Source organism: Hippocampus zosterae, chromosome 9 (genome assembly GCF_025434085.1).
Source record: "Hippocampus zosterae strain Florida chromosome 9, ASM2543408v3, whole genome shotgun sequence".
Lineage (NCBI taxonomy): Eukaryota > Metazoa > Chordata > Actinopteri > Syngnathiformes > Syngnathidae > Hippocampus > Hippocampus zosterae.
Window position 1 is genome coordinate 4,977,600 of NC_067459.1, and position 14,751 is coordinate 4,992,350.

A 14,751-nucleotide genomic window follows, 5' to 3' on the forward strand; every position below is an offset into this window, starting at 1 on the left:
ATCTACGGGAGGAATGAATAAGCTGAGTGCTGCATTTCTTTGCCAGAAGGCAGGGAGTGTGTATGTGTGTGCTTGTGTGTGTTTGTGTGACAGAAGGAAAGGAGGGGGCAAAAGAGAGAGAAAGGAGAGGGTGAGACAGGTGAGGAAACAAGCTGCAAGAGGGAGAGGCATGCGGTCTGAAGGAGAAAGAGCCACCCTCCTCCAGCAATGTGACTCCCTCCCCTTCTCCATCTTTTCAGCAGCTCTCCCCCTTTCTGCATCTGTCATCTCTCTTTCCATCTGTTGGTGCTGTCTCCCATACTGTTCGTAAATGAGTGATCCAAGGAAGGATGTTGAAGTTCCGTGTGGACAGGAGAATCAGGTAGGTGGAGACACAATGGAGGTGGTAACACTCGGGGCTGGGGTTGACACGGGATGTGGGAGAGGAAAAAGGAGATGAGGAGAGGTTGACAGAGGAGTGAATGGCCAAATGCTTGTAGGTCAGAGATGACTGCAATGCAGTAGCAATCAAAAACATTGCATGATAAGCTCTTTGTCTATGGCTGGTGTGCATTATGTAGCGTGACCTATAGAAAACATCTTAGTAAATGAATTTGTGAGTCATGTGGCTCTGTGGTGACCTACTGTCGCTCAATCTCCTCCTCTAGTGGGTTGCGATAACACTGGCAAGGGTCCTGTTAGTGAGGTTTTGTGTGTGTGTGTGTGTGTATTTATCTCTCTGTCTATCTAGCTAGCTAGCTACCTAGCTAGCGAGATAACGTACTTGAAAATTTCCATATGTAGTATACATATATGTATATTTATATGATATGTTATATCATTATTTTTACACTGGGAATGTGGTGACAAAGTGGGGAGCACATGTGCTTCACAGTTGGGAGGTGCTGTGCTCGATCGTTGACTGCTCGCCCTTCCTGTGGGAAGTTTGCTTGTTTGCGTTGGTTTTCTCAGGGTTCTTTGGCTTATTTCCACATACCTAAAAAGCATGGATGGTCGATGAAATGAAGAATTTCAATTGCTCATAGATGTCAAAGGCGGGTGGCCCGGTTGTCCAGTGGTTAGCACGTCGGCTTCACAGTGCGGAGGTACCGGGTTCGATTCCAGCTCCGGCCTCCCTGTGTGGAGTTTGCATGTTCTCCCCGGGCCTGCGTGGGTTTTCTCCGGGTGCTCCGGTTTCCTCCCACATTCCAAAAATATGCATGGCAGGCTGATTGAACACTCTAAATTGTCCCGAGGTGTGAGTGTGAGCGTGGATGGTTGTTCGTCTATGTGTGCCCTGCGATTGGCTGGCAACCGATTCAGGGTGTCCCCCGCCTACTGCCTGGAGACGGCTGGGATGGGCTCCAGCACCCCCCGCGACCCTAGTGAGGATCAAGCGGTACGGAAGATGAGATGAGAGATGAGATGTCAAAGGGGTGACTGGTTGTTTGTCTATGTCACGGCCCCTTTGGCTCATTCAGAGACAGGAACATACAAAGTCGAAAGGATGGCAGGGACAAGAAGGAGTGTGGTCAAATGCCACAATCTTTATTTTGCCCAACCAAGAATAAGTTTAGACAAACAAAAAGGTCTGGAAACTCAGACCAAAAGGAAAAAAAATGTGTGGCCAACACTGGACCAACCCAAATTGAATGTTGTCCTACCCAGTGTTGTCCCCATCACCTTTGGAAAGGCAACAATCTTGATTAACCCACAACAAATGAATGGGTCTACCGGTGGTCACCAGCCCAAACTAAAACAATCAACTAAAACCAGAAAAGTTCCAGCATGGTTGTCATGCATGGAACCGGGCAGCTGTGGAGAAAAGACATGCGTTAGCCAACAAAAAAGATTGCCCTCGACATTACCTTTGTGTCATGTGTTGTGTCTTTGAAAGGTAAAGGCACCCCTCCACTAGCGGTGGGTGCTGAGGCCTTTAAGCGTGTGTTGAGAAATCCAGGATAGAATTTCGGAGTCACGTACAGTTTATCTGGAAATGACATCATTGAAACGTCACTGTCCGTGTCGGCACAGTTCATGAACAAGGGAAATTCATGTGACTCACAGAAACAATCGTTTTTGGAGTTATGACCTCTTTTTTTCCCCCCTAAATGAAGCATGTTTGATTTCGAGGGCCAGTGACACCTAACAGAACCCAATATTGGCAAACTGTATCAAAATTCAATTGAGAAAATAACTGACAATCCCTTTTCAGTAAGGCAAAGGTGCATAAATCAGAGACAATACATCAAAAGCATGTATAATTAAACACACAATCAAAGTCAATATCAGTCTTTTGCAAAACACCAATTTGAACATGAATATAGAATGCCATTTGTTCATTTTGTACTACAGCATAAACCACACATTATTCATAAATGGATTATATAAATGAACTCCAGCAGACATGATTTTTTTTTCAAATTTCAAATATTTTTAGGCAGACACTGTTGTAAGACTAAAAAAACTAGTGGAGGCTAGTGATGGGACTAGCCTGCACATTCTCGCCACCTTCCTATATCTTCTCCACCTAAGTGCTCATTGTTACCCGCTGTGACACCAGGTTGGAAGAAGAAGCAGAACCTCTCAATGGTGGTCAGAGGAAGTGTAAGGAGACCATAATGGCAGCATGCAACAGTCTACATGTGTACTGTATGTGCTTGGCGACGAATGCAAACTGTACCTTGCCTCTTGGCCAAAGTAAGCTGGAATAAGCTTCAGCTCACCCCTGGCCCTAGTAAGGTCAAGAAATATAGAAAGTTGATGGATGGATGGATGGCCATAATATACATTTTCAGCCCCCCCCCAACCCCCCCACCAAAAAAAAAAATCCATGCATGAAAATAAATAAAGAAATACAATTTCTACATTCATATCATATTGAATGTTTAAGGATATGCTCGGAATTCCAAAGGTTTCCAGGACCAGTTTCCTGAAATCGTCAGGGATGTGAATAATTTTCAAAATTAAAAATAATGAAAGTAATATTTTTCATTTGTATCTCAAAAAGAATGCCCTCCAGTCATCAGCCATTCAATTAATGACGAGAAGATACTTTCAATAAATAATAGTTGAATGATTTTGTGATATGTTTCGTAAAAGTAACAAAATTGAATAGTGAGCTTTTCAATTTCGGTTCTACTCATACAATTATGTTTCCATACTTGACCATGCTTTTAATTTATTTTTATTTATGATTTTATTTTATTTTACATATACTGTAAAATGATTATTTTGCTTAATCATAATGGAAACTAGGTCCCATGGTCGTCGACTGGTGAGCACATCCGTGACACTTAAGTAAGCATAAGCGGTTTGGAGAATAGTGGATGTCATCCTTGGTTTTCTGAACTGTTGGCAACCAGTTTCTAATGCACATCATAGTATTTTAACTTGGGTGTTTGGCCTTTTGCATTTTGTGACTTCATGATTACTCCTGCCATGACATGTTGAGTGCCAAGGGTTTTATCTCTTGGCTTAGCAGTTGATCAGCGTATCCTAGTATAGAAGTAGCTTGGAGTTAAGTCACATGACGGGACTTGCCCGTAAGATTACTGAGGTGCGGTCCTCTTGAGCAAGATGATGCACCCCTGACTGCATTGCAATATATTTGCATGCCAAAAGATTTATTCACTGTTGTAATTCAATTAAATCTGTGTGCTGTTTTTGATTTATTTTTAAGACCATAAGGAAAAGAAGGGCGGCCCGGTGGTCGACTGGTTACTGTGTCGGCTTCACAGCGCAGAGGTGCAGGGTTCGATTCTGGCTCCGGCTTCCCTGTGTGGAGTTTGCATGTTCTCCCCGTGCCTAAGTGGGTCTTTGTCCGGGTACTCCGGTTGGTTACCTGCCACATTCCAAAAACATGCGTGGCAGGTTAACAGAACACTTTAAATTGTCCCTCGTGTGAGTGTGAACGCAGATGGTTGTTCGTCTATGTGTGCCCTGCGATTGGCTGGCAACCAGTTCAGGGTGTCCCCCGCCGACTGCCTAAGACAGCTGGGATAGGCTCCAGCACACCCTTGTGAGGATAAGGTCAACTGGTCAACTTGTGTATGGGCAGCGTGGAAACCACTCAGTGATGGTGTAAATGTGGGTGTGTATTTTTTTTTAATTGCCACATGTGTCCTGTGACTGACTGTCCACCAGTTCAGAGGTTCACGCTCCTTTTGCTTGAAGTCATCTGGGATAGGCTTCAGCAACTCCCGCTACCCTCTTCAGGATAAGCACTGTTGAAAATGGATGGATAACGATGGCTACATACACACTGCAGGGTATGTTACTCAACTGTTCGTAAAAATGTACTCAAGCAAAAAAAACACAGATACCTTTATCTTCCAATACATCAACTCATCAACTCCAAACCTCAACCAAAATGGTGCGTTAAGACTCTACTGACAAGCAATCGAGAATCACGACCAAAAGTTTGATGTTCTTGCAGCAGAGGAACGTTTTGATAGTTGTATGTCCAGGGTTACAGTACTCTTTTTTTTAGTTTTTATTTCTTCTTCACTGGTCAGTCATCCATCTTTTTTCAAGACAATTTGTCTTCATTAGGGTCCCAGGTGAGCTAGAATGGATCCCAGGTAATTTTGGGCAAGAGACAGAAGACAGATTATCCTACACCAGCCAATCACAGGGCACATGCTGCATTGGCAACCAACTAATGACACTCATATTCACATCAAAGTCTTCAAGTAGGTTAGGTGGAAAGTGAAGACACCGGAGAAAACCCATGCTCGCATGGGGAGAACCCACAGACACCCCACTGAAAGGCCGGAGCCAACATTCGAACCCCTGAGGCCACCATGCTGTCCTGACACAATTTGATTCAGAATTATGATGCTGTAGCATGATATTCTTTTCCTCAGGAGTGAAGCTGGCTTGTTTTGCTGAACATCTGGTTCAGTTGTATTTACCGGTAGCTTTTCGTACTGAAAAGACAAGAGACTTGTGCGTGTTTATCCACCCATCTACTTAATCAGCAGCTGCCTCTATATAGGTTTATAGGTTAACCAGCACACACACGTACACTTACAACTCAACACTTCCACCCCCAACACAAACTGCTCGTTGCCAAACTATTATATTTACATGCAAATGGTGTAAAATAATAAAATAAAATAAAAAAACACTGGTTAAATTCCAGAGCACTGACATGAGAGAGAAGCATTGGGATAACCTGAAATCAAGTAGGGAATTACTCCTCGTGCAGGCAGGTGTAGTATTGCTTTCAGTAAGTATATCATCCATAGAGAGAGTAATGTCATAACATTCAGAGCAATCTGATCCGCTGTCAGCCAGTGTATTTCAAAACTTCCTCAACCACCACATTTTCCTGCGCCGAACCGGGGAGAGGTTTTACTCTTACTGCTACGGTGGTCGTCACTCCAAAGTTGTATTTTGGGCTCCGTAAATGGCCACAATAAATGTTTCAGACAGAAATGTCCACAGCATGTCATTTGCTTGGAGCGATTGCTCCAGAGTGGCATTCAATCCATCATCTTGTCAAGTAGGTGAACATGAGCTACAAATACGAGAAGTTGAAGCATCTCTATTCTGTTAAGCCTTTATCCTTTGCAACATGTCTATATACCAGCTTTTCTGTTATATTTCGTTGGTTTTTGAACATGTTTTCCTGCTCTCTTTGCCCATCCGTCTTATGACTTGGGCTACTTTCATTTCTGTTGGTAATTGTCATGATGGTCATGTGTGAGCCTTTGGTGTTGACCATATTTGCACATACACTGTTCAGAGAAATGTATTCATAAAATACTCATTTTTATTTTAATTTGAATCTGTCTGTTTGCAGTCAACATGACGCCAGTAGATCAGCTGGACCAGTAATGAACACAATCCAGCTACAAGGATCTGCACCAATACACGACAATCATCTGCAGTGAGTAAACACACTCTACACATAGTTCTCAGCATGCTAATTCCATCACAGTGATGCATATGTGGAACTGGGAGTCGCGGCTTGGAATTGAAGCGGATTTACATGGGACAGGAGATGAAAGCCAATCTCTTTTCGTTAATGGATGCTACATCTTCTTGTTGCTTTCAAACTTAGCTTGTAGCAGGTGTGTGCACATTCTTTACATTATGTTTTTGATCACTGGTGAAAAGGACACTTTGATTCGCTCCTCTCATCTATAACTGCTTCAAACAACAAAGTGTATGCAGGAAAAGTGGTTAATATTGCACGATTGTCTGTGTCTTATGTGTTGTGGTGTATTATTTTGTCATTTTATGTTAAAAAATTATTTTGATGGTGGCGCGGGCACCCGTTGCAGCTCCTCTTATTGTCTGTTTGAGATGGAAGGAATTTCATCTGTGCGGTATGTTGCACATACTGCACATTTGACAAAGTTGCACTTGAATTGATAAGCGGATCAGAAAATGGATGGATGGATGATGTCATGATGTACATCAGGGGTATTCTAGTCTTGTCCTCGAGAGCCCATATCCATGCTCTTTTATATATTTTCCCTCCTCCAACACACCGAATACAAATGACCAGGATCATGATCAGGTTCTGCAAAGCTTGCTGATGAACTGATTATTTCAATCTTATGTGTTGGAGGGGGGAAAGATGGAAAACAGACTTGATGGTTGCTCTCGAGGACCAGACTCGGTCACTCCTGCTGTACATAGATACATATTGTAGTTCACTGGCAAACCGAATGAGACTTATTTCTGTTGCATTTGCTTCTGGTTCCACAGTGTGACAGACTTGAATGTGAGTGTAATGAAGGCCTTGGTTTTGGAGACATTTCCATGTGGTATCCCAGCATTACCACAAACATCACCAAGAATTCAAATGAACAGAGATGATAGGACACTGGCATTTATTATGGACATGCCTCAAAAAAGGACTGAAACTGCAGACAAGAGTGAGCTGTGTAGGTGCCCAAGACTTATAAACAAGACTCGGATTGATGTCTCTCGTCGACTGCGAAAATGTGATCACGAAAGATGAATGTTGCAACTTTATATGATGCTGCAACAACCATTTGAAAAATGTTACTCAAGAAGAAGCTTATGAAAAATATCATCCAAGATGATCACACACTACACCTCAACCTCATTGCTTTTTGTCTCCTCCAGGAGCTGTGATTCGATGATGAAAGGGAAAGTGAACACTGCTGCTGAGAAGATCAATCACACTAAAAGTACAAACATGGTGTCAGAAGTGTCTCAAGAAGTCCAACCTTGTGCACGGGTAAGAAAGAACACATTCATACACAGTGAAAACAAAGTACATACCCCACAAATAAATATATGACTGTTCTCAAAATATTTTTGGGCCCTTTTTACATCACACCTACGGTAATTGTGAATGGGCAGAATGGTGAACTAGTGGTTAGCACATCTAACTCACACTTCTGAGGTTTGAGATTTGAATCTTGGCTTCAGGCTTCCTGTCCAGAGCTGGCGTGCTCTTGACATTCTGCCCCTGTCTCAAAACACTTTGTTTTGCTCCTACACTTAACAAACCCCCCCCCCCCCAATAATACTGTATTGGCCCGAATATAAGCCGGCCCTGATTATAAGGTGACACACCCTCTTTTTCAAGACTCAAGTTTAAAAAAATACTTTTTGAACACCAAATTAATTTTTATAGAGAAAATAATTACAGTACATCTGAAGGAAATGATTATAACAATATATTTGAGAGGAAACGCATGTTATTTTGCCTCATTCAAATCTTAATATCCGAACATTTAAATATGTAAACTAAAGTGCAATCACATTTGTAAATGAATGGCTTCTGGTTTTTGAAATGTAAATGACATTATAACTTCTCCTCAGCTGCCGGTTAACCTGGCCGATTTTCGACCCACTTTTCTCCAGATTGTCGCTACGTTTCTCAATTTTCTGTTATCTCTTCGAATATTTTCTTCTCTTTTCTTTCTTACCGCTATTTTTTATTTTTCTTCTTCGTGCTACCGCTATTTTTATTTTCATTTGTATTTTTCGTGACGGGGTTCACTTTAGCCTGGGGAGTCAAGTTCAGCATTCACTTCAATGATATCTGGCGCCATCTAGCGTCATGAATGGGTATAATGTCTAGACCCCAAATATAAGACGACCCCCACTTTTTCAATTGTTCTTTTCAAAGTCTTATTTCAATGCAAAAAACACCATCTTATATTCGGGCCAATACAGTACATGAAATGATGCCTGTGCCCTGCCATTGACTCACAACCAGTCGTGGGTGTTTCCTGAGTGTGACTTGAAGTCAATTGAGATCAGCTTAAGCTCATCCACGTCTCAAATTTGGCAAAACATCAGAGAAAGTGGATGTATGGAATTAGTCGTGAATTTGCATTGTCACCCAACATCCTCCACGTGGTCCTGCATTGCGAAACTGTAGAACACGTGGCATTTAGTCTTTTCAATTCTTCTCCTGACTTGCAGACATCCCGAACGCCGAGAAAGACAGCTACATTTGGGAAACGCTCCAACTCGATGCGCAGGAATCCTAAAGCAGAAGTCTGCAAAGCAGGGTGGCTGTACAAGCAGGTATGTTTTCCAATCACATGTCAGTATTTCATTCACTGGTCATTTTGCGCTAAGGTGAGAAGCTCGGTCATCCGGAATCCGCTTCTCCTCCACATCGAGAGGAGCCAGATGAGGTGGCTTGGGCATCTGATTCGTATGCCTCCTGAACGCCTCCCTGGGGAGGTGATCCGGGCATGTCCCGCCAAGAGGAGAATCCGAGGAAGACCCAGGACACGCTGGAGAGACTATGTCACCCAGCTGGCCTGGGAACGCCTCGGGATCCCCCGGGGAGAGCTGGAAGAAGTAGCTAGGGAGAGGGAAGTCCGGGCTTCCCTGGTAAAGCCGTTGTCCCCGCGACCCGGCCCCGGATAAGCGGTAGAAGATGGATGGATGGATGGTCATTTTGCGCAGCGGCACGGTGGACGACTGGTTAGCAGGTCGGTCTCACAGTGTAGAGGTGCAAGGTTCGATTCCGGCCTCGCCCTTTATTTGTGGAGTTTGCATGTTCTTTGTGTGCCTGTGTGGGTTTTCTCCAATTGCCCATCACATGCATGGCTAATGACATCATCCACAAGGGGGAGATCTTCAAGTTTATGTGTATAAAAACACTTTGTGCACACCAGTCTCATACTCAGACCACAGTGGGTCAATTTCTGATCCCGCAATGTCAAGCACCGTGTGCACCTTTGACTGCTCTGATTCTAAAGGGAATGACGAGAGCTGCTTCGATTGGCCGAGTCGGCTCTGTTCCCTCCCACAATGGCACACAATGACGCAAGCGCCCTCTTCCAGCTGTACAAGTCGAGGAAAAGAAACCTCCACGAATTGTCAACATTTAGACTGAGCTTTGCGCGAAACCTGCGCTGGGCCCAATAAAAGAGCCCTCTGTTTCACATACTTGCAGTAAGAAATGCCTACTAAAAATCCTGTCTAAACTGAAATAGTTTCACCAATCCAGCACTGTCCTTTCCTGCAGAGAATCTGTCATTGTTTTTTTTTTGGTATTTGATTATACTGACAGTTCCAACCACAGTATGTGCCTCAGATTTTACAGAATATTGGTGCTACGATGTCAACGTTTATAGAATGATTTAATCTGATGTGATAATAATCATTGCCTGTATGTCCCCACCAGGCCAGTAGCGGAGTGAAGCAGTGGAACAAGAGGTGGTTTGTCCTCTCTGACAGATGTCTATTCTACTATAAAGGTGTGTGCCTCTGATTTGTAAAGTTTGAAATTCATTTTTAATGCCATTAAAATTGATCTATGGTGAATTAAGTTTTGCCAGGAGGAGAGCGAATAGCAAGTCGTCTTTGTTCACCGGTATTAACTAAAACATGCAGGTGTGAATACGTTTTCATTTCAAACGCCATATTAATCATTAAACATGAACCATAGCAGCGACAATTCCTTTCATTGTTTAAGTGCAATGACGCTTTAAAACCTTGCGCTCGATAAATGATCAACTCAAGTTTGTTGATAGCTTTAACTGGGTTACTTGTCTTATCTAAATTTGGGCTGCTAAAGTAACTTATAATAAAATGTGAATGCTACAATGTGTTTGGAAAGTCACTGTGCACTTATTTGTATTCACCGACATGTTTCAATATAGAATACAGGCAGTGCAGTTCATTTATATTGGAAAATAGAAATAGAAAAATTTAAGTTTCTGACCACCCTAGTTCTTATAAGTCTAGTCTTTCATCCTTTTTGTCTTATTTCTCTCTCTCTCTCTTTCTCTCTCTCTCTCTCTCTCTCTCTCTCTCTCTCATTTTACCCTTTGCCCTACGTCCGTGTTCATCTTCATCCTTCCCAGTCCGCCTCTTGCCCTCTCTCGAAAAAGGGTCCATGTATGACACTGTGGGAGAGAGGCATGGGAGGGAGGGGGGCAATTAATACCTTAAAGACAAGCCAGCACTTACCGGTACTTTGCTCCATACATCCGCATAGTACTGCTGATCCCATCTTGAATGGCAAATTTTGCGACAACCGCAAGCAAGTATCAGAGACAAAATTTACATTCCATGCACATAAACACCTTCTTGATTCGTACGGGATGTGGCAAAGTGAAGCAAATTGTGAATACCGATGCTTCCTCCTTGGAGATGTATCATCAAAGAAAGTACGGAATTATTGCATTTGATTGTCTTTTCTCACTTGTTGTACGTTGATGCAACTTGACTAAACCAGTAACGTAGGAATTAATGTGCCAAAACTGCAATATCTTGACTGTCCCCAAAGTGGGGTTGCCTCTGCTCAACTGATACCGTCACAGGTGTTACACTTACCATAATTAAGGATTGTAATGTTTCTGTCACCTTTTTCATTTCTTTAGATGTTTCGTCTTTTTAAAAAAAAAAAAAAATTGGGGCCCCCTTAGTAGGTAACTTCATGTAAATGATTCCCGTGCAAATAAATGTTCTCCCGGCATACATATAGAGGATGTTTATTGTTTGTGAATGTACATGTGTCAAATTGTGTGACTGCATCCGCCCATGAGGGCGTTGCTCACATGCAGAAAAATGGGTCAGTAAGCTCACTTGGCTCTGCTCCGCGAGACGGAAGAGTGAGGCAAGATTGATATCTTTTTTTTACACTGTAAACTCAATCATAAAATGCAAATCACACAGAATTAAGAATTTAGTCGTTGTCTAAGACCGGTGTAAAAACCATCCATATCATTAAAATTCTTTTTATATTTGGTAAATGAGAAACTACCAAATTGTGCTGTAATTTAAAATTAATTTAAAAGTGATTAGGAATATGGATTACAAAAAAACATGTTGTTGGTCAATGAACTAAAACGTCCTGATATTTTACCAGAGAAAATTGTGTAAATCTGTTTAATTGAATGCAAAATACCATTCAATGCTACCATGAATGATCTCAACTTATCATAAAAACCAGTGGCATTAAGTCTCTCTCTCTCTCTGCAGGGAACTATGGGTAATTTAAATCTGTGTATTATAGTAACCAGTAACGAAGTGTGATGTCCGAATGTTTGCTGCTCTTCTTGCATGATGCTAACTGATCCAATACACATTGAAGATTAGAATGTAGTAGAATTGTTTTACTTTCAACAATGTTTTTTTTTTTTAAATAAGGGTAACTATTATTAACTCCCTTTAATTCTTTCACTTCTGATTTCATCAACGAATCTAATTTGATTAGGTTTTATATGAAAGTAGTGTGATAATTTAACGAAGTTGTGATCGCTCAAGTTTATTTGTTCTACTTACTTTTTTACTTTTGTCCAACTCCTGTGGGGATTCTCTCTTCATTCTGACCACGTCTCTTTGTTCCCTTCCTTTCCTCTGTGTGGCCCAGCTATATTTTGAATAAGAGGGCCTGGTTAGAGGGAGCAATGGAAGCAGTAATGTGGCCAGTGCAATTTAGCAGTGTGATAGCTATGCCAGCAAAGCTCAAAGAATGGGCAAAAGAAAAGCACTTTTGTGGTCAATGCTGTGATTTATAAAGCTCCCTCTGTCTCTCGTCGAAAGCACAGGGCTGCGGTTGGCGCCTCTGTGTGTGTTTACACATCTACTTAGCCAACAGTGACATTTCATTCCATTTGAGCCGTGTTCACATTAGGTGCCATCAACAAATTGGTCTCTTGGAGTTAAGATATCGTTTATTTGTCCCACACTGGGGAAATTTACAATTGAATTGAGTATCCCAATTCGACAAATCATTCCATTGCATCTATACACACACCGTAGCTCTGTTTTATGATACATATACAAAGAAAATCATTAAGGATTGACAAGCACACAAATTTGTGGGGATGTTGTGCAGGGATTACTTAGATTGCAATTTTGTACTAATATCCCAAATGTTGTGCACTAAATTATATTGTATGCTCACGCAGTTGAACAGCCCTGAGATCAATTATAACATTGCCTGAAGACTGCATTGATGATTGTCCATCTATAACCAATCTGTCAGTCCACCCCCCAACACCTCCCCAAAAACCACTTCATGCTTAGTTCTGTTTTCAAATACAGTAATCCCTCGTTTATCGTGGTTAATGGGGGCCAAAACCACCCGCGATAAATGAAAATCCGCGAAGTAGCAACCAATTAACATATACAGGTAATACATTTATTTATTTATTTTTTTAAGTATGCAAAAAGTCCGCAAACAGTCCAGGAGAAGCTGCAAAATTGTCTTAAGAGTCGGAGTCGAGGCAACTGCATGTGCCAAACACGGAAGACGGAAATTAAGTTCCACTGAGCGCATGGGCACCAGTTTACCAAAATAGGGCTCAATGTATTTCAAGATGCAAAATCAGCCAGTGAAATTTACATCTGTTTTGATTAATCTCATTCCACTTGCTAAATGTTTGTAAATGCATACACCCTTCCCAAAATGTGCAAAATTAACTGCACTCAGTGTTTGTTAAAGATAGTCCTTAGTGCCCTGCAATTGGTTGGCAATCAGATACAGTATGGGTGTACCCCGCCTACTGCTCAAACACAGCGGGTCCATGACCCTCGTGAGGATAAGCGGTTCGGATAATGGATGGAACAATATTTACATTGCGGAGGAGTGAGAGATACTACTGTTATATTTTAATATAAAGATTTGTCATGCATTCAATAGAACTTTTGATGATTTTAGAACTTTTGATGATTTTAGATGTGATCATGTGCCCATTTGTAAATTCACACATTATGTTCATTCCCTTCAAAAAAAAATCTTGATTCAATAAAGAGTCGGATTCATAACGAACGTGTTATTACAATTATTAAATCAACTCAACAACATTAGGTGACAATAAATTGCAATTCCCTGTCGTGAACGCTCGGTGAGTTGCTTTTAAAAGCTAATATGCTAAAGACAGGAATCAAGAAAACAAAAATCAAAGTCATGTATCATTTGCCACAACATATAATTCTCAAGGTAGCATGTACGCCCTCTCGGGCCATAAGCATGACATAAAAAATAAAAAACAAAACACAAAACAAAAAAACAACAACAACAAAATGGATTCTACTTGGAGACACACACTTTTGTGCCTTTGATCTTGCCGATGCACTTCTGTAAGAAAAGTCCAGTGTTTTGGAACTGATACCCGTTTGAGTTGAATAAAACAATTGCTCACCTGTCTCTGACAAACATTTTCTTTTGTTGTTTAATTTAAGTTTGAATGTTTGACCACAGTGGCACTGCTTCTAAGCAGGACAAAAAAAATAGGCCATAATTTTTTTTTTTTTTTTTTTAGTGTGTGTATTGTACTGTAATTTAATTTTTGGTATTTCCTTTATGGTTATAGTACAGTAATACTAAAATGATGTAAACCAGCCATTTCTATTTTTCCTTCAGAAAACCCAGTTCACAACTTGTTGTATACCGCCTTTCTACCATCAACAATATTAGCTTTACACCTACCTTTAACATATATGACCTTATTCACTGATTCACAAAATAATGACACATTCATTTCCAACTTTTCCACATTCGCCATGTTTTGGATGGGCCTTGTCGAGATGTTCCTTCTCCTTTTATCTACTTCATTCATTGTCCTTGCATTTGTTGAAATGATTTTGCATATTAAGTTTCAGCATAGTCCTTCCTGACTCCAACCCATATTTCTGGGCTTGGGACCAGCACAAGGGCCATTCACACTTTGAATGAGCCTTTTTTTCACTCTGTAAAAGGTCCATTCACACTTTGATGACACAGTATCAGAAGTGATCAATATTTGGTTGGAGGACCATTAAAAAGTGGAATTTTCATGAAAAAAAGGAATCAATCTACCAAATTATAATTACCACTCGGCAATGTAATCCCTGATGGTTGAATCGGGAATAGACATAACATTTCTTTATTTTTATATTACATCTCTTTACAGTTGTGGCTGAACGATGCATTTAAGTTTTTCCGCTCATCAATGTTAAAAAAAAGACTTTAGACGCACTGATTTGCTTTTTAACATAGAGTCCAGTAATCGATGTTTTTGCGGCAGGGGCAAGGAAGAAAGAGGCAAGAGGTGCGCCCGCAAATAAAACGCATGCACTCACGTGTACACGACGCTGAATCAGTGCGGACGAGCAGCAAGTACAGCTGGCTGCCGCCCGAAATTCCTGCTGCACTGACTCACATGGGCTGATCACTATCTTGCTTGCGCGTGCGCACAAAACACACCCACCCAACAACCATGCGCGCACACGGAGAGGAGGGATCCGTGTATTGTATGATTGCACAAACCCTCCCCCTCCTTTTAATCTCTCTCTCTCTCTCTCTCTCTCTCTCTCTCTCTCTCT

General features: G+C 41.5%; 1 protein-coding gene across 6 annotated transcripts in view; it reads left to right on the forward strand.

Annotated features, from left to right (window-relative positions):
- The window catches only part of plekha6 (pleckstrin homology domain containing, family A member 6), a 94,612-nt gene that overhangs the window by 27,339 nt on the left and 52,522 nt on the right, over positions 1-14,751 (forward strand). For 2 of the 6 annotated variants that reach the window (XM_052075063.1, XM_052075061.1), the window contains exons 3-5: positions 7,087-7,201; positions 8,401-8,505; positions 9,620-9,692. In XM_052075063.1, coding sequence (XP_051931023.1) covers positions 7,100-7,201; positions 8,401-8,505; positions 9,620-9,692 — 280 coding nt within the window. In that variant the 5' untranslated portion in view covers positions 7,087-7,099. Of the gene's footprint in view, positions 1-121; positions 362-5,788; positions 5,876-7,086; positions 7,202-8,400; positions 8,506-9,619; positions 9,693-14,751 lie in introns of those variants that run through there. The other 4 variants (XM_052075057.1, XM_052075058.1, XM_052075059.1 and 1 more) reach the window with 4 other exon arrangements.